Genomic DNA, 22,199 nt, shown 5'->3' with positions numbered 1-22,199 from the left:
GATTCTCTTCCGTGCTTTCTGTTCAGATCTGCTGCTCATTAAATTTCACTAAGGAACTATTCCTCGTCTACAACATTTAACTCAAAGGTAGTGACTTAAGTTTGAACAGGTATACAAAATTAAGTTTTAAAGTGGGATTTTTAACACGGTCACATTTAAAGTCAGTCCTTCACAAGTAAAAAAGGCCTATTTCTAAAAAAAAAAAAAATAGTTGATAATGACATGATTATTTTTAAAGTATATGTCATCTGCTTTGTTCTTTTTTTTTTTTTTTTCAATCCTTCAAAATTATTGAGGGTCTAATTCAGAGCCTTAGGGTGCTGTTATTGCTGTACAAGCCTTATGGGTCCTAAAACAGGCCACTGTATCATTTCTTGGTTTGTTTGGTTTGGTTTGGTTTGGTTGGTTTGGTTTGGTTTGGTTCAGGGAGCTCTCCATTAATACAAATATGCAGGCAAAGAGTACATGATACAAGGTACATGTCAAATAAAGCAAGTCTTTTGAAGTGCTTGGAGCAGGAAGCCAGTCAGCCTTTTTAATTACGTTCCTACAGCTGAAGGATGTGAGGGAGGAGCAGAGAGAGCTTAGGGTTTTTGTGGGAGGGGACAGGGAGATTTTCCTCAGGTGGTGTTGCATCTGGGTACCTTTAAGGGCACAGACACTGGTAACTACCACCAAAGAGCACCTTTTAAAAGCCTCTCCGTGGCAGCCTGTTTTTCCTTTTTTTTTTTTTTTTTTTTTTTTCCTTCAAGAACTATGTGACAGGGAAGTTATGTAATGAAGTATCTTTGAAAATAATCAAAAGGCGCGGGTGAGATGCTGCCTGTCCTTTGGGATGTTGAAATGTTTACAACATCATTGCTTTTAATAGTAAGATGCTATTACCTTACGTTGTAATGGCCTCCCAAAGTCTTTCATCACTGTTGATTAAAATCATATTGCTTCTATTTGCTAGAAGAAACTCACTCAAAGCAACCAAAAAACAAACGCTTTCCAGATTGACTCGGGAGTTAGCTGTATCAGAAAGCAGGCGAGCTGAGGTGATGTTTGCATGACACCCAGCCCCAGAGCGTAAGAAGGGGTGTAGTAGTCTACACCCTCTTTAGTAACTCCCACCTAACTCCGTTGGGTTTTCTTTTTTCTTTTCTTTCTTTCTTTTTTTTCTTTCAGAAAAAGAAAGTGATATTTTGACATTGCCTTCTCTTTCTGTAGGTATCAAAGAGAAAAATGCAAAAGGTTTTATGGCTAGCATTTAAAAATTCACGGTTGGTCATGCATACAGTTGAGTTTTATGATAAACATGGTTCTGCTTTCACAGTAATAGCAAAAATACACCACGTCTCACTCGGGTCCAGTACCTCACACTTTTAAAGCCCATCTGTCATTTTCACCTTCAGGCAAGTTGGGTAATATTTTTCAGGTACAAGTCAGATTAAGAAATAGATTTGTTTTTTTTAAAAAAGAAAAAGACTGAGGGAGCCTAAATTCCCTATCTATTTTGTTGTTCTTCAAATTACTACACTTTTAAATCAAGTTGTCCCTGATCCCCTGTGCAAAACTGGCTCCTGTTTACCCTTGATGTGACCGACTCTTAGTGCTTAGTATTTTGTGCTATGTACATCTTATATTTGCAACTAAAATGACTGTGCCATAAAAGCATGAGAATACTTAGGAAAAGAAAGTTGAAAGTAAGACTTTCATTAGAACAAGCAGACTATCTTAATACAGGCTCATTCACATTTGAACTTCAAACACCACTTAATTAATGCAGGTATATTTTGCTCCTTCATTAATTTTGAGTATATGCTATAGGCTGTGATCGCATACTTTATTTTAGTATTTTATTTTTATAACATCTATGAAAAGAAAGAATTTTGGATTTTTTTTAAGTGACTTCAGTTTGCTGTATTACATTTCAAGTAAACTAATTTCTTTAGAAGCTCAGTGGGCATTGTTTTAACCTATGAGAAGGTCAGGCTTTTTGAGTTATTAATTTTTTAGCTATGTTCATACGAAGATTAAACATTTTACTCAGCTTTTAGATTATTCAAGGTAAAATCTGATATTGAGCATGGAAAATCCTATGCTTCGAAGTCTCGGTGTTAAAATGAGGTCTGAAGTTTCTATAGCTGAGTCGCGAATTTGTTTTCAGGCCAGCAGAACAATAATAAAGTGTATTGACAGAATTATAGTCTATCTAAATTCACATTGTTTTTATTCTTCGCGAGGTTTGGTTAAAAATTCAGACTCTAGCTTGCACAGCAGGTACCTTCAGTGTAGAAATTGGGTATTTAAAAAAAAAAAAACGAGCTGGGGATTTTCATTTTACATTTTTGTTCACAATTGGCATGCAATGATTTAAGCAGCTGAAAGGAATGTTTATTGATTTCAAGATGAAGTTTAAACATGGATCCTTACATATGATGGAGTTTATATTGCTATTTTAAAGATATGTATTGGCTCAATGGTTTCATATAAACAGACGGTTTCAATCCTGTGAGCCGCTGAGTACTGGAGGTGGTTGGGAGGGGGGGGTGCTAAGTCACAGAGCATTGTCATGTTTCCATGTTGGTGAGACACACTTATTGGGCATCTCACACGGTGGCAGGAGATGCTCTCGGTGGCCCTGTTTTCATCATTTTTCCCTTTTTCTTTTAACATGTACCATTTTCTTTCTTAATGGCGTGCTGTCACCAGCTATTCAACGTTCTTGTAGAAGGCTCAGGAGCGCTAAATGATTATAAACCTCCAACCTTGAAGACGAGAGTACACAGATGGACAGGGGAGGGGTCAGCTCCCTCCGCATCCTCCTGCCACACACTAAAGTCCTTGAAATGAATTAGATAGATAAACAGATAAATAAAAAGACCGCAGGTTCTACTTCAGCCCTGCCAGCTCACTGGTGGCCTAATGATCAGTGGTTCCAGGTTTCCAGTGTTTATTAAAGGAGTCACACACAGAGATAGATACATTTTCTCAAGATGTTGCTGTATGGAATTGCTGCAGGAAGAAAGAAAAATGAAAGGAGCAAAGAGGAGAACTTGTGATTCTTCGGGATTTTACCTGTACAGTTCTTTTCTGACCGTCCACTCCCTGGTGAGGTTGACAACTGCACTAAGAGTCAGTGCATGTATGCTTACCTTTTCCTTAAGACTCATGTTATCTGGGGAATGGACTGTTTTTCTACCATACCCCGCCTCTCATAGATCCTCGGTCCTGGTAAAAGAAACTAAACATCTCCCCCCAGGCCCCCTTGGCACATCCCACATGATCTGATGGTCAAGCATGGCATTTAGCTGTCATGCTTCTGGGCTGGACAGACACTTGACAAAATCTCAAGAGCTACTCCTGTCACTGGCTGCCTTGACTGTGGGAAAGTATGTCTCTGCTTTCCGTTTTTGTTGGTGTCTCTCCTTCCTACTCCTTAAGTCAGTGGAGCGTATGATTCTAGAACAATAAGTCCCGTTCACTGTTTCTCGACGGATGGATATGGCTTCATGCACAGGAAGGCAGCTATGGCTCGTGGAGTAAAGCATATCACTGCAGATTAGTATATTTCATTTCATATTCCTATTTGTGTCCTAACCCTTGTGACAGGTGCCAACAGCAAGTGTGGCCGTTGAGGGGGCATCTGCCCTGAACCGTGTTCGTTGGGCACAAGGTGGCAAGGAAGTTGCCGTGGGGGACTCAGAAGGCCGCATTTGGATCTATGACGTTGGAGAGGTACGTATTTGGAGTGTTTGCTTTGCTTTTGTTTGGGGAGAGGATTTGGCTTGGGTTTCCACTCTAAAGACCTGCTGAAATTGTTAACAAGACTTTCTGAGGCACAAGAACCCTCTTGATTGCATTTGCAAGTTTCCATTGCCTTCAGTGGGAGTTTGGAGACACCTCCTTGGGGCCTAATTTGGCCTGTGTCTCCATGCACAGGATACTTTAGTTAACTATCTGGACTCCTCCTATTTGTGCTGTAGAAACTCCAGCTTCTCAGGCTGGGCATACTTCCGGGAGACGAAAGCTCATCATATTAAGACTGAAGTTGGAATTTACCATTTACTCTGAGAAAGTCAACTTGTACTTAGTGTGCTAAATTAAAAACCACACTATTTGAGTACAGTGCTGCCAATTAAGAAGGCTGAGATGAATCAAATTTTATATCTTTTTTTCTTTTTTAAATTTATGACACTATCATGTGAGACCTATGCCTCACTTGGTATGACTTATTATATGACCTGTAAAGTTCAGTGACTATCATAGCATGTATCCGTGTGAAAAATGATACATCTTTTATTCCAGAAAACTTCTGAATTTGTGTCCTTTCTTTACTTTTCCATCGCTGATCAGTTGTGTATTTTAGATCTGTTTTCCTTTAGTGCAGAGAAAGTATTGATTTGAAAAAAATAAAAATAAAACCTTACTTCTTGTAAGATTAAGTTTTGTTTGTTTGTTTGTTGGTTGGTTGGTTGGTTGGTTGGTTTTGTTTTGCTTCTCCCTTAAAGACAAAGGAAAAAAACAGGAAAAACAACTAAGAGTGTTGAATAAAGTTACTTGGGAATGATTTTAATCTAATATTTGCATTCTGGAGAGAAAGCAGGCCACGTTGGTATGCGTAGTGCGTTGGTCCTGGGAAGTAGCTGTGACTGCCTGGTGGACTAGCTTAGCTGATCCACCGGGAAGGACTCTTCCCAGTTTCGCCCATGAGCATCCTTGGACTTGACAATCCCATCTGGTTTGTTCAGCAGTGAAACTTTTGATGGCACATTATATAATATGGTGTTCTACAGTTGATTATGTTGAAAGAAGCTAAATGGTATTTTCAGATTTCAGCTCGGCATAGAAACGGAATAACTTTAGAGATGGGGATTTCTATCCTAGCATGCAAAATGCTAAATACAACTGTTAAGGCTCTCTTGGTTGTCCTGTATTTAGACTGTCATCCTCTACCCTGCTTATTCCTGATACCACAAGTTAAGACATCATACAAAGTGGCAGAGATGTGGACACTGAAGATCCAGGTGGCCAGGTGCTCCACAGTTTAAAGCAAAAGAGGAAGACATTTGAATCAGAAACATTGATTACCCATAGTTTTCTAGCCATATTTTCTGTGATGAGGATTCTTTATACTTGATGTGCTTCTTCATGGTCTTCACCCAAACAAAACTAAACAACAAACAAATCTTCATTATTGAGATCTTTCCTAAAACATAAGAGAGAGAGAGAAAGAGAAAGAGAGAGAGAGAAGGTCAATTAAACAAGATTTTTTTCTCTCGCTTGCTTTTTTTTTTTTTCCTTTTCCTGATAACAACTGTTATTTGGGGAGAAAAATAAAGGTAAAAAACTGTCCAGAAGGCGCAGAAGATAGATGAGTTATTAAACTTCTTCTCTATCTCCCTCAAATGCATGGTGGATGTCCATTAACTCTTTTTAGGTAATGCATGTTAGTTGTTTTATTCTTTTGTTCTAGCTACTGTAATAATAATCTGGCTTATCATATAAAGGCCTCCTGAAAGACCTCTATGCTTACTGAAATATTACATAGGTATATAGACACATCCCTGATAGGAAAAGAACCAACATAACGTGGACATAATTTTCTACAATAAGGTACATTGAGAGTTTATTCCCAGATAACTGGAATATGCCTCTATCTAAGGAGTATGTGTGATTTTTCAAAAGTTGCTTGGGCTGCTATGGCTGCTGAACTTCTTCCTAGGGCACTATCATCATCTCTAAATTGTGAAGTGTTGTTAGGCTCATATGTCTACTATCACACTGCAGGTCAGGCTGGTTTTCATTTTTGTATTATTGCCCTTGCTTTTCTAAGTGATATTACAGACTACAGAAATGTCTGCCGCTATAGGCCAGTCTCGCCTATTGTCTGGAGTCTAGACAGGCTATAGAAAAATCTCTGTGACATATAATAGGCCAAACAATTTGTAGGGTTGTTTATCCTTACAAATTCAGTACCAGGAGAGGAAAGAGGAATATACCATTTTATTGAGCGTAGGTAGTGTTACAATCTTTCAGCCCTTCTCTGAATGAGTAAAAACCAGGCTAGGCTTCCACACTTGAACAAATCTTCCTGTGTTGTTTGATCATACACAAAGCAGTGGTTAGCTCAAACTTAACAACGTCATTTAGACTAACTATCATTTTTTTTCCTAAGTGTTTCTGTAAAGTATCTTATATTTTTTTTGAGGTGAAGAGAGTCGTTTCTGTTTCTCCTTGCTGACCTCTGTGGCTTTTTTTAAACCTCTGAAGACCACAACTGTCAAGGCCCCATGTCCTGATGGGAAGTTGGAATCTTATAGTTGAGGCTTAGCTGAACTCACTTCTTAGAGATGGGAGATACACCCTGGGCCACTGCTGCCTGGAGCTGACAGAGCATCACAGTATTTAGAGTGAAGGGATACACTCCAAACAGAGCCTTCCCAGACTTCTAACTCACCTCCCCTTCAGAAAGCCAGCTGGGATGCTTTCAGGAGAAGCTGCCCCATTGAGAATTAGAGGTCAAATCTAAGCCTGGTACATGCCTGATGAGAGGAAGAGAGTCTGAGCAGGAAGCAATTTAAATAGAAAAAATATAGAGGAAGGAGAAAAATATATGGCATTGAGAACCAAATTGTCAGTAGGCTGTGCTACCATGAACAGCAGCATTCAAAATCAGTCCTCTGGTCCTCATTAAGGTTGAATTCCTCACCAGGGTCATGCTGGCCTCTGGAAAGCCTTGATAGGAAAAGATTAAAAAAAAAAAAAAAAAGAACACTTGAACACTTCTAGATAACTCTTACACTCTATGTAAGAATATAAATGGTAGTTTCCAGAATCGCTGATGCTCTTCTGCTTGCCTCGAGACCCCAGTAAAGCAAAGATGTCTGCCTGTGAGAGGTCCTCTCTCATCTATTTCCCATTGTTATTTGCCTGAGACCCCTCTGAACCTGGAGGGTGAGGGCAGCTGCCCTCTTTTGCCAAGTTCTTATTGTGTACAAGAAGCCAGCTGCACTGGTGTGGCACTAGTCTGGCTTCCCAGGGTCCTGTGCTTTGGAGCTCTGAGCTGCGGTTGAATGTTCTGTTGTCATTGTCTTGCAGTTGGTAAACAGTTGTCAGCAAGAGGCTCCTTATTTTCATTTTGTAATGGGCCCTGCATGTTACATAGCCTGCTCTGTCCTCAAGAAATAGACCATAAGACAAATAAGAAATAAGACATCTTGGCTCTGACCTGTGTCACTGGGGAAAAGAAAGAGAAACCTCTAGAAGCGTGATTAAAAGACTGTGTGCTATAGAGTTGTATTACCCATTCCTTAAATTAAGATATAAGTTATAAACCTCGTAAGATGCACACAGGTGGTGCTTAAGCCATGGTAGGGTTCTATGACACCTCCCCACATCCTCATTTCCAGCCAGGCATAATTTTAATTGAAGGCATTTTTTTTTTTTTTTTCTGTAATTCCCTGTCTCATCAGATGAAGCAGGGTGGGCAAGGTTTTAGTCTTCTTAATCCTGTAAGAAACTTCCTGTCAGCACTGTTGGAGACATCTCCATTTGAGTCCAGGTAAGAAGGCCACTGCAGGGAGGGACCCTGGCGGCACCAGTTGCTAACAATCAGCCGCCTCATCTATCCCAGCTGAGGCTGCAGCTGCTGCAGGGAGTCCCAGCACAGAGCCCCAGTGATAGTGTCCTTTTCTGTTGTGTACAATTATCCTTCATGACTCTTAGGATGATAGCAGTGGCTCGAATCCAGACTTACTGACGCAATTTATTTGGGCCTCGTAAAGAGGTGCACTGAGAGTTCTGTGTGAGCTCACTGAAACCAATAAGCCAAATCTGTCCACCCTAACCCCACCTTCTTTACTTTTTATTACATTTAAATGGCAAAGGTAGGAGTCCTATCTCCGGGCCTTTAGCTCAGGAAGTAAAACATAAAACAGACATGTTTTCAGGCAGGCTATGTGGTGCGGTGTTTGCATAGCACACATTTTTGCTTGTTTGATTTCAGCATTGTATCTAGAAATCTACCGCACATATTTATTTTCACAGATAGGGGCCTATTTCCTTCTCCGAACAGGTGTTTAACTTCCATTAGCATAAATAGAAGCTATGCAAATCCAGTGTAAGACAAAGAACCCCCCTTTTATTATTTGGTTGTGATTTTTATCCTATTTGTGCTTTCAAAAAAAATCACTTAAATCGACAGTGGTTGCATGCATCATTTAAAATTTCTGAAATCTAGAATATAGAGGCTGGAAAGATGGCTCAGCAGTTAAGAACGCTTGCTGCTCTGCCAGAGGCCCCAAGTTCTGTTCTGAACACCTACATCAAACAGCTCCCAACTGCTGTAACTCCAGCTCCAGAGGATCTGACGCCCTCTCCAGGCCTCCTAGAGTAACTGCACACACACAGACACACATAGACACACACACACACACACACACACACACACACACACACACACACACACACACACACCTAAATAAAATAAAATCAATCTCTTTTTTCAATGAGCCTACCTAGCTTTTGGCTACATTTTGAGAAATTTCCACACGACCAGATACATCACTCATGTATGTGGAATATATGTGAAATAACACATCACAAATGAAGCCTAAATATAACCTCAGATGTATTTAGATTACAATATACTCAAAGAAATCTGCTGAGAACTGCTGGAGTTTGTTTTTTTTTTTTGTTTTGTTTTTTTGTTTTTTTTTCTTTCAAATGATATGTGAATACACATATTGTAAAGATTTAAAACTAAAAATTACTTAGCTAACCACAGTTTCTTTTCTGACTGACTAACAAGTTTTTCTACATATATACACAACTGATTGTGCATGGGCCAGTGTATATAGAATTATCCACGTGTCCTCATGATTGACAGTCAGCCTATCTACCTGTCTTTCTGGAAGATGTGTTTTATGGAAAGCCCGCTGCCATTGTTAATGCTTCAGTGCAGTCACACGGATGCGGCTGTCACAAATATCCCCTAACAACTATGTTTGCTGCTTATCTGAATTAGTTAGGATGCTGTTTGCAGCTCTGCTTTTCAAAGAAGCAGTTTATCTTCCACCTCCTATTATTTCTTTTTCCATTAACCTCTTCCAGGGAAGATTTCATTTTCAGTTGCGATAAATACATGCAGCTTTCAAATCCCTGATTACATTTTTACACTACACAAATGACAAAATTTCAAAATCATTTTCAGCTTAAAGTGGGATTTGCAAAATAAAATGATCACCTAAAAGCTATGATTTACTAGGAGGGTAAATCTTATCACCTTAACTGTGTTTGTCTGGACCGTTGACCAATTAGTAAATAGGAATGTGCATAAATCTTTAAATTTAAACTCTTAACTTTAGTAACATTGCAAATAACTCATTCGATATGCCCACTCCCAGACCAGAATAATAGCAGTTATATCATTACAAATTGCAATAAATGCAATTCATTTGTCAATGTATTTAAATGCATTGAAAAATTCTTGGGATGGAAAATGCAGGTGAAAATGTATCAAATGCTATTGCTTTTTTTTTTTTAAAGTGTGATTTAAGTGTCTGTTTGAATATTTTAAAATGGCAGTGAAAAGGTAGATTCGAAAGTTTATTCAGAATCTCAACAGGAAAAATGACCCATACTATAAACTTTAAAAGCAGGGCCACAGTGTTACTTGTAAGAACTATTTTTTAAAATGCCTCCAGAGCTTGGGAATATAGCTCAGTAGCTGAGTGCTTAGAAACAAAATAAACCAAACATACTGTTTTCAACTTTTGAGCAGCCAGCAACGATAAGAATAAAGGGAAATTCCAGGAGCGGTTTCTCTTGCAGTTCGTCATAAATAGCATTCAGTATAGTAAAATCTGGGAGACGGGAGTGCTAGAGGTTGAACGGGGCTTGCGTGACATAAAACCAACAGAGTTTATTTATAGTTTTTTTTTTTTAAGTGAAGTATACGAAGCAGTAATTGTTTGCTCTCCATAAGTTCCAGCAGGACAGTGTATACGTTATTTTCAAAAGAAGCCTGGGTCTTTGTATAAATAACTGTTCTCCTTGGAAATGGGGTAGACAGACAACCAACTAGAAAGTTAAGCTGAAACCTGGGTATTAAGTCAAACAAGAGTTCCCTCACGACAAAGACTGTGAAGTAGGTAGCAGTGTGGTTCTCAGAAGAACTTGAGTGACGGCGGCTCAGCTTTGGCAGTTTCCAGGAATAGGGCAGAGCTGGTGTCACTTAGCAACATCTGGTTGTGACCATCCAGGCGCTGGTGTTTCACATTAAGAAAGTGTGCCTGCAACTTGCCTGACTCTCAATGGCTGTTGAAAGTACTGCCTTCATGACGGAGAAACAATTTTAGATTCTTTAGCTGATGCTAAACATGCCAAACACTTCCTTTGGGTTTTTTTTCCCCTTCTCCCTGAGAGAGGAAAAGACAGGAATTATTTCTTCCATGGTGCCAAGCACCTCCATAAAGATTGACAATGTGTCAGTAGCATCTACCCATTTGATAACATAGACAAACAATGGGATTTGAGGTTGAGCTTTTCAGATTTCCCATACATTTTTAGGGTAAGAGCCACAAAACCATGCAGTGAAGTCAAAGGACACAAAAGCATATTTGTGTGGGAAATTGGTGGTACTAATAAACACAATTATAAAAAAGTTGCCGCTCTGAATTAATATATTGATTTAGTTCTTTGTCATAATAAGTTACATGTATTTAAAATAATTTGGGTAAACTGTATAATTATAATTTTAGTATTAACTTGATTTCTTTTGAGAAAGGTGTTTAATTTAAAAAAGAAGAAAAGGTACTATTAGTTCCAATTCCAATTAATGTTATAATTACTCATTTTATAGTCAATGTGTTAGCATCAGCTTCCACTTCATAATTATATATGTGAAAGACCATGATCATGATTAGATTAATTACTATATAAATAGTGTGCTTATGAGGTAGCATTAGTTTATGAAAATGGACTGACGGTATTAATCTTTTTAAGCACATTTTTTTCAAAACGACTTTTATGTTTTGTGAATGGCTGATTAAATGAAAAGGAAGCCCTGATGTTGTTTACAAAAACCAAATTAAAATGTGTATAGTAATTTTCCACATTACTGTAGTGATAAATGGCCTCTATGAACGTATACAACCTGAAACAAAGGGCAACTTGACAATTGTCCATGTTTCTGGTGCATCTGCCATTCACACTGCTGTCTTCAATGGCTGCTTGAGTGCCAAAGTAACTGTTACCGTGTTAAACTTTTTATGGCTGAAAAATTCTATTAGGTTTATAATTTCAAAAGTTTTGCTTAGTTGTTTGTTTTTTCAAGACAATGGTGTGTGTGTGTGTGTGTATGTGTGTGTGTATGTGTGTGTGTGTGTGTGTGTGTGTGCATAGTTCGGCTGTCCTAGAACTAGCTCTATAGACAAGGCTCACCTCTGCCTCTGCCTCCCAAGTATTGGGATTAAAGGTGTGTGCCGCCATCACCTGGCTCAAAACTATTACATTTTGTCTCAAAAAAGTGTCAATGAGAACAGTTGCCTCAAATCACACCTTAAAAATGTCCAGGGTAAAGTCATGCCCTGGATATAGAAATTCATTCTGCTCTGTAAAGAAACTGATCTCTCTCTCTCTCTCTCTCTCTCTCTCTCTCTCTCTCTCTCTCTCTCTCTGTCTGTGTGTGTGTGTGTGTGTGTTGCCAGTGACATATATAAATATACTATAAACCCAAATATCTGCTTATGTGTGTATAAATGTTTACATATCACTTAGGATGGACTTGACAATAAGGAAGAATGAATGAAGCATTATATTCCGTTGTCAGGGATGGTTTGTGTGCGTTTTCTAGAATATCATCTTCTACCTCAAATTGAAATGCATTAATTATGTATCATTTAATTAACACCCAGCCTTCTGTAATGTAGGGAAAAATACTCTTTGTCCCTTTACCTTTGGGCTAGTGGGTAGATAAAACAGATCAGCAGCCCACTCCTAAGCTCTCTCCTGATGACAAGGTACTCATTGCCAATATTTAGATTAAATCTTTTCTTCTTATTGATCTTGGCACTAAGCTTCTTTGGGTAGAAATGGAACACCTTCTTGTATCTAGTCTCATCAAGACTAGACAACTTTTTGACTTAAAAAGGAATCTTGTTGACAACTCTCACTCATCTGTCAAACTTATCAGTAAAGTTTTGTAACATTTGGAGAACTGAGTCCAAAGATATGTCCTTGCATGTTAGAGCAGGCCAACCAGGTCCAAAACAGCGTCTGCCGTCTAACAGGCGTTCAGTAACTATAGGTGACTGAATGACTCCCAGAGTCATGCCAGAGTGAAATGGGGGGGGGGGGGGGGAGGGGGGGGAATGAAACGAAAGCTTCATTGCACAAAGCGTTCAGAATGCAGCCTCCAAACTGAGTTTAGTTTGTTAGTCACAGAAAAGTTAGCTGCACTTGCACAGAAAAGGATATTTAGAACGGCCTGCTTGTGCTTCCTCCAACCATTATCCTGGTCTTCCTCTCGTGTGTGCTTTTAAAAGTGAGCGTTTGACGACCAGTGCAGTGAAAGCACAATGCTTGACTCAAACAGTTGTCAAACCACTGGAAAAATGCCTTCTTTTCATTGTGCTTTTTTTTTTTTTTTTTTTTTTTTGGACACTATAGATATGATAAATCATGAACTGCATTATAAAAATACCTCTTTTACGCCCAAACATTCAGTAGGAGGAAATGACATTTCTTTTATTACCTTGGTAAATGTTTTTAAGGTGTTTAGCGATAAGCTTTCTTTTTGTCAAAACTGCTTAGATTCAGTGGTTGCTAGGAATTCACTCGAAAACCTATAGTCAATAATATCAGAACGAAGAGGGCTGCATCTTTGCCGGCTACTGTGGAGAGAGGTTTGACTAGCAAGCAGTCCTTTCTTTTTCCCCTGCCTCTTTCTCTGTCTATTGTACTATGGAAAGAGAGGTGATTGGAGTTTAGAAAGTTTATTTTTCTGTCATCGTCCATCAGCCATTGTTTCCAGCACTTTCTCGATCTCTCGGGCTGAGAATGGATTGTTCCCAGGAACAGACAAAATAATAACATTGAACAATTTCAGAAGACAGGAGGCTGATATTATTTCAATACATGCGCAGACAAGGGCATCTTCGGGTTCTGGGGAATTAGTTCTTTCCTCTTCAGTTGCTGCTCCGTTTGCTTTGCTTTTCTCCACAGGTAAAAAAAACCTCCGGATTTTGGTACCCTTGCTTTCAGGCTAAATTTTAACATGAAGAATATTTGTAACTGTGAATTTCTCAAGACAAGTGTTTAAATTGCTTATTTCCTTCCATCGTTACCAGCTTACTGCCATTGATAGACCCGTATCTGTTACTATTTACTTTGTCTTTTATGTCCTACTTTCATTTCTTACCTTAATAAGGTGGTAATGGATTTCTTTTTTTAAGTGTTGTTCTGAGAAACATGCAGTAAAAAGAAACCACCCATTTAAAGACAGAAAGGAAGGGGGCTTTGGCAGATGGGTCTCCAAGCTTCCCAGCAGTTGAGTATGCAGAGGGGGAAAAAAAAATACCACCAGAGAAGACAAGACTAGAAAGCAGGTAAAGTTCCTAGCAATTTTAACCTATTGACTGGCTGGAAATAGCAGTCTACAGAACAGATACGTGAGCGTCCAAGGCAGGACTTCCCTGAAACCACTCCAAAGGCTAAGTTATCCAACAGTCTACCTTGCGGCGGAATGCTCTGGTATATCTTTAACCGACATAGCTGTGTGCTGGCATGGGATTCCAGTCCGTGGTTTCGTCCATTGTGGTGTGGGCCTTGCCTCTCTGAGAATTAAACACAGCGAAGCTGTATTTATGTGAAGCGGGTCGGCCTGGCCACTCCACGGCAGCTGTTGCAATGCCTATTACCTCCCACTTTGCTCCCATCTGTGTGTGTGGCAAAGGGAATTGTCCTTAGGGAAAAAAAAAAAATACACGATTTCTCAGAACACAAATGCATACTTGCAGGCCAGTGGGTTACTGTTCTCCTGAATTTGGGTGCCATTAATAACTGTGTTGTGGGGTTGTTTTGTTTTAACCTTTTGAGTCCAGGGGAGTTTAACTGTCATTCTATGGAACCCTGCATAAGCGCACCCCTCATTTCTGTAAATGCACTAAAAATAATGCACATTCAAATGTGAAGGTCATTTGTACAATATCTTTTTAGCAGAAAACTTTCATGTTGGTGTTAATACAGAAGATAAAATTGTCCTTGTGTCTGTTTAGAATCGGTGGTTAATGTAATGGTCCCACAGACTCTTTTAAATGACTCCATCTAATTGAAAGATGACAAAGGTGCTGATGAACCACACATCCACAAAAGAGTCATGTTGAAGCCTAGAGACCCTCTCACTTAGTTTCTAGGCCATGATTAATGGAACTGAGAAACCTAACGGAGATTATGGAATATTTTTCTAATATCTTAATTATCCAAGGTTTTTAAATCCTGCTTTTGTAAGTAGTACCAGAGATGTATTTTTATCATAAAAATATTCATAGGTAGGAGTTATTACAGCTATTTAATGAAATATAGAAATGATCCTTGAAACATAGTCTTTACTGGAGCTATTTAAAATCAGCTGCTAGGGACTATAAAACCTTAGAATTTACTGAAAAATGAGGGAGGCTTGGTTGAGGACTTTTGAGAACGGTTAGCTGTGTGCTTATAAAAAGGGACACATGAATGATATTTGTGTGTTTAACCCCGATTATAAATAGTCACTTGATTTTATAACAGCATGTCCAATATAATTCAGCTTTACAACTTAACGTAAAAAATGTAGAATCCTGCTGCAGAAAATGCTTTAACAAGAAAAAAAATAGCTGCATTAGAATGCACTGGTCATATGTAAAAAGTGAAAATAATAGGGGAGTGGGAGTTATTTGTATATATAGCCAGAAGGATTATATATATTTTTTAAATTTAATTTTAATGGGTAATAAAAAAATAACTCTGACAAAAATTCTCTTATAATCTTAACAATTTCTTTCTGTACAGTTAGCCCCTGAAAGTTAGCTATTGTTAAAAAAAATTTTTTAGCTATTTAGGTAGCCATTTGTGTGCCTTTCAAAGAAATAAAATGTGCTTTAAAGTAAACTAAGAAATGCAGTTCTACATAGGTGAAAAGAAGAAAATTAAGAGCAAGATGAGAGGAAAACAAAACAAAAACAAAACCCAAAACAAAACAACAACAAGCAAACAAACAGAAGACAAAGGGAGAAACACCGAGAAAGAGAAATCAGAAACCTCAATTAACCAGGGATTATAATGGACCAAGTACCGTGTTCAGCGTGGTTTCTTTTCTCATTCATATTCCTATCAGTCATTAGACGTACTTTCAAATACGGAAGATCAGAGAGGTTGCCTAACAACACACAGCAAAAAGCCACAAGCTGGGGGAAACACATACACACACACACACACACACACACACACACACACACACACACACACACACAAACCCTATAATTTAGCTCCTTTCTGTGGAGGATGACTACCAATCCTGGCTTTCTTCTCTCCTGTCTGTGCCTCCCACAAGGTACCCAAGATCCCCAGACATGACACCCCCTGGTCAAACTACCACCCCTGGAGGACCTGGGGTGAATCTGCAGGTAGCTACTGATCCACTCAGCCACATAGAGGGTCCGATCTCTGGCCTAGTAACAGAGGTAGCGTAGGCAGAGGAATGTCGAAGAGGCTAAAATCACCCACATCCGTGATTTATTTTTCCTACAACTTTTGTACTTCTGCTCTTTGCCTGTGACCTTTTGTCCCCTACGAATCTTGGAGTGCAGTGTTTAGAATCTCTCAGCAGGTGACTGAAGACTCACTACCTGCCTGCCATCCTACCACAGAGGGCTGGCCTTCATAGAGTATGAGGTCTTAGCTGTCCCACGTGGGCTTGTGAACGTGACTTGGGCGAACTGTTTAGCTCCCTTTACTTCCCTTTTCCTTGCGACTGAAGATGGGTTTCTTAATATTCTTCCAGCAGTCTGAATCATTCTTCAAGGAAAATTAGACCTCAGAAATACACTGAGGGACGGCTGTAGTCGTGCAAGCCACCTGTTGCTTTGGGAACCTCTTTCATTCCAGTGACAACGTACAGCATGAATACCGCGTGATGGAGTCAGTCGCTCTTCACTCAGACTGCCGCTCATAGCCTCTTCATGTCTCTGTTGATAAATGGTCAGATGTCCGCATCTCCATTTGACAATTGAGGTAATGAGAGGTTAACTGCCCAGCCATTGGCCGCAACTGAAACAAGAGTAAGACTCGAGAGTCCTGACCGAATCTGAGCTTTATTTTCCCTCGTCTTTAAGGCCAAATTGCTACCTCAATAACTACCTTTGGCCTCCAATCTTTTGGCTGTAAAAACAGGGTCATTCCATATCTATAAAAGGTAGGTGCCTTTAGAGCTGAGGTTTTTTATTATCTTAGCAATCAGAGCCCTTGATACTTAAGGCATTCAAATGCTTTAAACACTTACCCAAAAATTAGGCAGCCGTTTCTCTGTCAGGGTGGACTGGCTGTGGGTGAGCTCTGCTCTGAGAAGCAGTGGGAAAATATGAGTCATTCCTGACCTCCTGTGCGACTCCAGCAGACAAATCTGCAGCAGAAAACGTTTCCAGACCCACATGGGTTCAGCGGTGGACAGTTTCTAAAAGGCCTTCCTGGCATTGCTGTCATTTTACTGTGTGCTTTGCTCCCTACTGCCTCTCCTGCATTTTTTAATTGATCAGAATCCTCATCACCGTTAGAAAAGCAAATATTTTTCTTATCGTGATTTAACTTTTTTTTTTTTTTTTTTTTTTTTCTGAGACTGGGTATCAGCCCAGGCTGTTCTAGAACTCACTGGCCTCCAACTCAGAGATCTGCCTGCCTCTGCCTCCCAAGTTCTGGGGTTAAAGGCGTGAGCCGCCACACCATGCAACGAGTGAAAATTATTTACAAATAACTAGGAACAGTTATTTGTAAGGGGCAAATGAGCAGTGCAAGGGATGCCTGGATGCTCTGGGTTTAGCCTTTCAGTGCCTTGAAAAGAGGCCGAAGCAGCAGTGTCCCCACCATTTGTCCCAGCTGCCTGCTGGACAGGGAGACCTCGCTTACATTTCTGAATCTATACCAGTAGGCACCCATTCTGATCCCTCTCCTGAAAAAAAAACCAGCATTAATTTTCACCTCCATTTGTTGGTTGTCACATTTCAGATGGCTTCTCACTGGATCTCTAGTTATTATGCAGGGCCTGGCATGCTGTATATGCTGACTAGGGATTTGGTAAGTCCATGCAACTAGTTAGGAATAGTTAGGACTAGTTAGGGAAGTCTCATTCTTTAACAAGAACGGAGCCTTTTGCTAACTAGGGAGTGAGGCGTGGTTAGAAAGGCCCCAGTGCCCCCTCCCACACACACACCCTCGCATCTCCACCTCACTCTTTCTAATTGAGAACACCATTCGAGAAAGGATAAGGGGTAAGAAGGGACAGCTCTGTCCAAACACGTTTTCTTCAGAGTCATAGATGGAAACTGACAAGAGTGGCCATCCTGTTTGTAGGACACCTGCTTGGTCTCACCTTCTGAGTAATTCAAATGCCAAAGGGTATTAGTTCAGGTGTGGAAATGGCCTGTGAATATACATTCACACGTGTGAGCTAAGGTTATACTTAGAGTGCTTCCTGATGTGATATTTTGTTCTAAAAATGGAGCAGTCGGCTGGGTAGCTTCTACATCGAGTAGTGCACTCAGGTTGGGTTATTTTTACAGTCAACTAGATGAAAAGGCGTAGCAGGGTGAGGTAGAGAAATTGACTTCAAGTTTCCAGAAGCAATTGTGTTTCTATCACTTCTGTTCCAGAATTTGGTGTGAACAAAGCAAATTAGTATTTCTGTAAGGCATATGGTATTTCAAGAAGGAAACTACTTGACAGAATATATTGTTTTAATTTCTTTTAAAGCTTGATGTTTTATGTTATGTAAAATTTAGCAGATCAGAAAGAGAGCAGAATCTATTTGAATATTGTAAAAAAAAAAAAAAAAATGCTGGAGGCCCTAATCCGCATGAGAATGAATCTTCACATTTGTCAGTGATGATAAATCTTTATATTCGAAATGATGTTTTGGCATTAAAATGTTACATGTTAATCTCAGTTCCATGAAAGAAACCAACATAGTTTAATTGCTAGGATAATTTTGTTTAGTGGAAACATTGAGGTTTGATAAAATTTACTTTTTAGACATTAGATCTGTGGTTTTATATAGCACACATGGTTGTCCATTTATTCTCAACCTCTGTCTGGCTGCTATTTGAGCTTAATGTTCCACAGTCTCAGCAAAGGTCATTACTTAACCGTCTTGCTGGTATTACGACATGAAACAATATGGAAGCCTTGAGCCATTTTCCTGTCCTGCTGTGTAAGTCCTACTCAGTGCTGTCAATAAGATGTTACCTAGGCCAAAGTGTTACTTATTTTTACTGCCTGAAACAACAGTATATTCTCATGCTTGTGAGCAATAAGCTGTTGGATTGGCTAAGGTCTTTTTTCAAGTGCTCAATGTCACAAAGACCTGAGGTGCTGTAGCTATAGATTGCTCTTAGCTTTATTTTGTGAGGAAAAAAGTATTTTCTGTCAGCTTTTGTTCCATGGTTCTTTGTGAAAGCATTTGGTCAGGCATTGGGACAAGGAGAGGAAAAATGGATCTGTTCTTTCACATAATTGATATCAACCCTTTTGCCTGCTTATGCTTTTGGTTAGCTATTTTAATTTTTAAAAAAGTTGGGAGGTCTCATTTCCCACAGGCCAGTATTATCTAAAATTGAAGACAAAAATGAAGACTAGTGAAATATAAGAGAAGATCCCACCATAAGGAAAATGGTTTAAGCCAGGGAGTAATGATGCCATTAAATATTATTGTGAATTTGTGTCATTGCTACAGGAGAAATTTAGATTCATTTCAATAACTATGGTAGTATTTCTATTTCACTATCCCAAAATGTATTCGTATGTTTGAGTGAAGACTCCCATTGGAGAGGCATTTCTGATGAGCGACTGGAACACTCCCCACCTGTACATCATTTCCAGAAGTATATTCTTGAAATGTTTGCCCTTAGTACAGGAGTCGCTTGAGGCCATGCTTTACAGAAAGGCACTGATACTCTCTAGAAAGTTTTTTTGGACAGATAGCATCTTACAATTTCCCATAATAAAAACCTAAAGGTTCTGCTCCTCTGACTGTGTGTAGCGGGTAATTTTCTGGCTGTGGACATGATTTAAATGCTTAGATTTCTCTTTGTTCTCTCTCTGTCTCTTTCTTTTACTTTTAATAATGTGTATTGACTCAGTTGATTGTGGTTTTGATGTGTATGGGATATATTGATACCGTGTGTAGGCCTGGTCTGTAGATGGGTTGATCATTCCATTTTACAGATGAAACTCCAAGAAAATCAATTCCATTGTATATGAACTCCTTCAGAGTTTTACTCAGTCCGATTTTTCATCTTTAAATATGTTTTTCTATTTCCAACAATTTTTTTGTTACCTTTAAACAACTCATTTTGGATGCTATGTAGTGAAATAATAATCTTTCAGTGCAGCTAAGAAAATTCTTATGCAGAATTTCTGTACAAGCATATGTTAATTCCTCTTCATTGAATTGTACACAGCAGAAGATAGTATTTGGGAAATTTCATAGATCTGCCCCTTTGGCAAATCAATGGAGTATATCGATTCCATGCTGAAATCACATTAACACTGACAAAGGTACTCACTGGTTATTCGGCTTTGGTAGGATCTCCACCCCTACTCTTCAACCCCCCCAAGCCTGCATCTTCTTCTACAAAATGGAAATATTTTACTCACGAACAGGATGAATTTACCTCACCTAGGACTGCTGTGAGGAATGAGTTAATATATGTAAATCAAGACCAGAGCCCTTGGTCAATGCTAGTTAGTGCTGCACTTAGTCACAGCCATCATCACATAGGTCCTCCTGGAAATGCTCCAGTGTGACCTCAGAGGAGGGAAATCTCTGCGCATATGTAAACTATTCTTTCTCCATGCATATTGACTCATTAATGGCTCTTTAGAAAACAAATCAATAGCTTCAACTAGGAAGAAAATGCCATAGTCATCCTGAAATCATGGTTAATAATGCAGCTTTTATGTGCAGTCTTCACAGTAGGACCTAAAAACAAAGAATGCTCTTACTGTGGCTACTTCAGTGTGGCCTCTGGGATTGTTTGGTTGACGCACACTTTAAAGCTTGTATGCTTTCTGTGAGTGATGTTCCTTCCAGGAGTGAAAACTGCAGGTTAAACGCCACACACCAGGCTCCCCCTTGATTCACACATTATTTGGTTTCCTTTGCATTCTTTGGTGAGGAGTGGCTGTTCCGACATTAAGGCGTGTAAGGCGCAAGAGGTTTTCTTGCTTATCATTTCTCTACTGATTTGCTTTGCAGCTTGCGGTTCCCCACAATGACGAGTGGACACGATTTGCCCGGACCCTGGTGGAGATCCGCGCCAACAGGGCTGACAGCGAAGAGGAAGGTGCTGTTGAGTTAGCTGCCTAGATGTGAGACGAGCCTGCCCACTGTGGGTGGGCATCCTTCTGTGCTAGAACTCAGAGTCCACAGTTGAGGCCTCTGTGCTGTGTTTGGTGTCCTTTCAGTATCAGTGTCTCTGTGGCATTTTGGGTGCCGTATTGTACAGTGTTACCCTGTCTACTCCATACAGACCAATCTACCCAAAATTCACCTTGGCATTTCTACCTTTGTGTCTCTGTCTCAAAAACAAGAGAGGGAGGGAACCCTTAGGGGTTTAGTTGTTGCCTTTTAACTACTTGGTAGCTGTAGTTAATAGCTGGAATCCTCTGGTTGAATTTGTGCTTACATGTACTGCTGGCATAGACCTATTAAATCCATATGAAGCCAGATGTGATTGGGTACAGATGTGGTGTGCCTCATGATATGGTACAGGGCCAAAGACTTGAGATGTGGTGTTTTACATGGTGACTCACATTATGAATGGATTTACTACAAGAACATTGCTGCTCCTTATTTATTGTAATGTGCTGCATGGAACATATTTATTTGAAAGCATTAAAATAAACGATCTTAGAGCATGTGCGTAATGAGAGGACTGTATTTTCTCTGCTGCTGCTGCTGCTGCTGCGGAGGTTACATTAAGTTCCAAATAACAATTACAGTATGCCGGTTCCACTGAGAACACGGAGTCTTTAGAGGTTTGTTGCAGTGAATGGAATGAATTTTAATGCCTATTATTTCTAGGTACTTTAACAATATTTCAAAAATAGTTGACCATTGATACTTGTCATTCAAGCTAGCACAGCCCTACAAAAGTCTGTGGTTCCTAAATGTGACACCAGTATTACCAATAAAATGTTCCAAACCAGGTTTGTATTGCTGTGGGTAAATGTTTTGCTTAGCAGAAAACCTGACATGTAGTTTGCTTTGACAAGGGATTGCAGAGATGCGTGAGGACCATGTTAAAGATCAAACATGCCTTTTTAGGCATCCAACCTGGTGGGCTTAAATCAAGACTCCTTGTTTTATTTTTATAAGGCTATGTGTGTGTTTTGGTTTTGTTGTTGTTTTTCTTTTTATTATTGTTTGTTTGTTCGTTTTTTAGGGGGTAGACACTCCCTTGCCTCTGTTACCAAAGCCAGCGAGTTTAAAAACGGTGTCAAATGGTAAAACAAGAGAGGACAGGTTTAGATAAAGAAATGCTCTGTGTTCTGCAAGTGTTAGAAATTATGTTAATTACTATTAAAGTAGAGAATCTGCCTATAAGCAGCTTTAATTCTTCTTAAGGGTTATTTCATTGTTAGAGAAAGTAAAAATAAATTATAGTCAAATCATTAAAAAAATTAATTGTCAATAGGTAATTGGCTATTTTAGGAAGAACACTTCCACCCACACATTCTTGGTAGGGATTCCTTGAATATATATATTACATATAATATGTGTTTAAATTAAGATATATTTTCTTCCAAGTGCTCTATTGTACCTACATTATTAAATTCCTTTATAAACCAAAATTAACATTTTATAGTACAAATGAAAGTCTTCATATACATGCATTTAGACTCGGTGGGTAGAAGTATGAAGAAAAACATTTGAAAATGCCAGCAAATTTTCAATTTTTTTT

At 39.2% G+C, this 22,199-nt stretch overlaps 1 protein-coding gene across 3 annotated transcripts in view; it reads left to right on the top strand.

The window, feature by feature from the left end:
- Dync1i1 (dynein cytoplasmic 1 intermediate chain 1) overlaps positions 1-21,443 on the top strand; it is a 290,402-nt gene extending 268,959 nt beyond the window's left edge. For all 3 annotated transcript variants that reach the window (XM_051151961.1, XM_051151960.1, XM_051151959.1), the window contains 2 exons: positions 3,598-3,723; positions 20,492-21,443. In XM_051151961.1, coding sequence (XP_051007918.1) covers positions 3,598-3,723; positions 20,492-20,602 — 237 coding nt within the window. In that variant the 3' untranslated portion in view covers positions 20,603-21,443. The remainder of the gene's footprint in view (positions 1-3,597; positions 3,724-20,491) is intronic.
- Positions 21,444-22,199: the final 756 nt, after the last annotated feature.

Source organism: Acomys russatus, chromosome 10 (assembly GCF_903995435.1).
Source record: "Acomys russatus chromosome 10, mAcoRus1.1, whole genome shotgun sequence".
NCBI lineage: Eukaryota > Metazoa > Chordata > Mammalia > Rodentia > Muridae > Acomys > Acomys russatus.
This window is presented reverse-complemented; position numbering and strand designations above follow the sequence as displayed.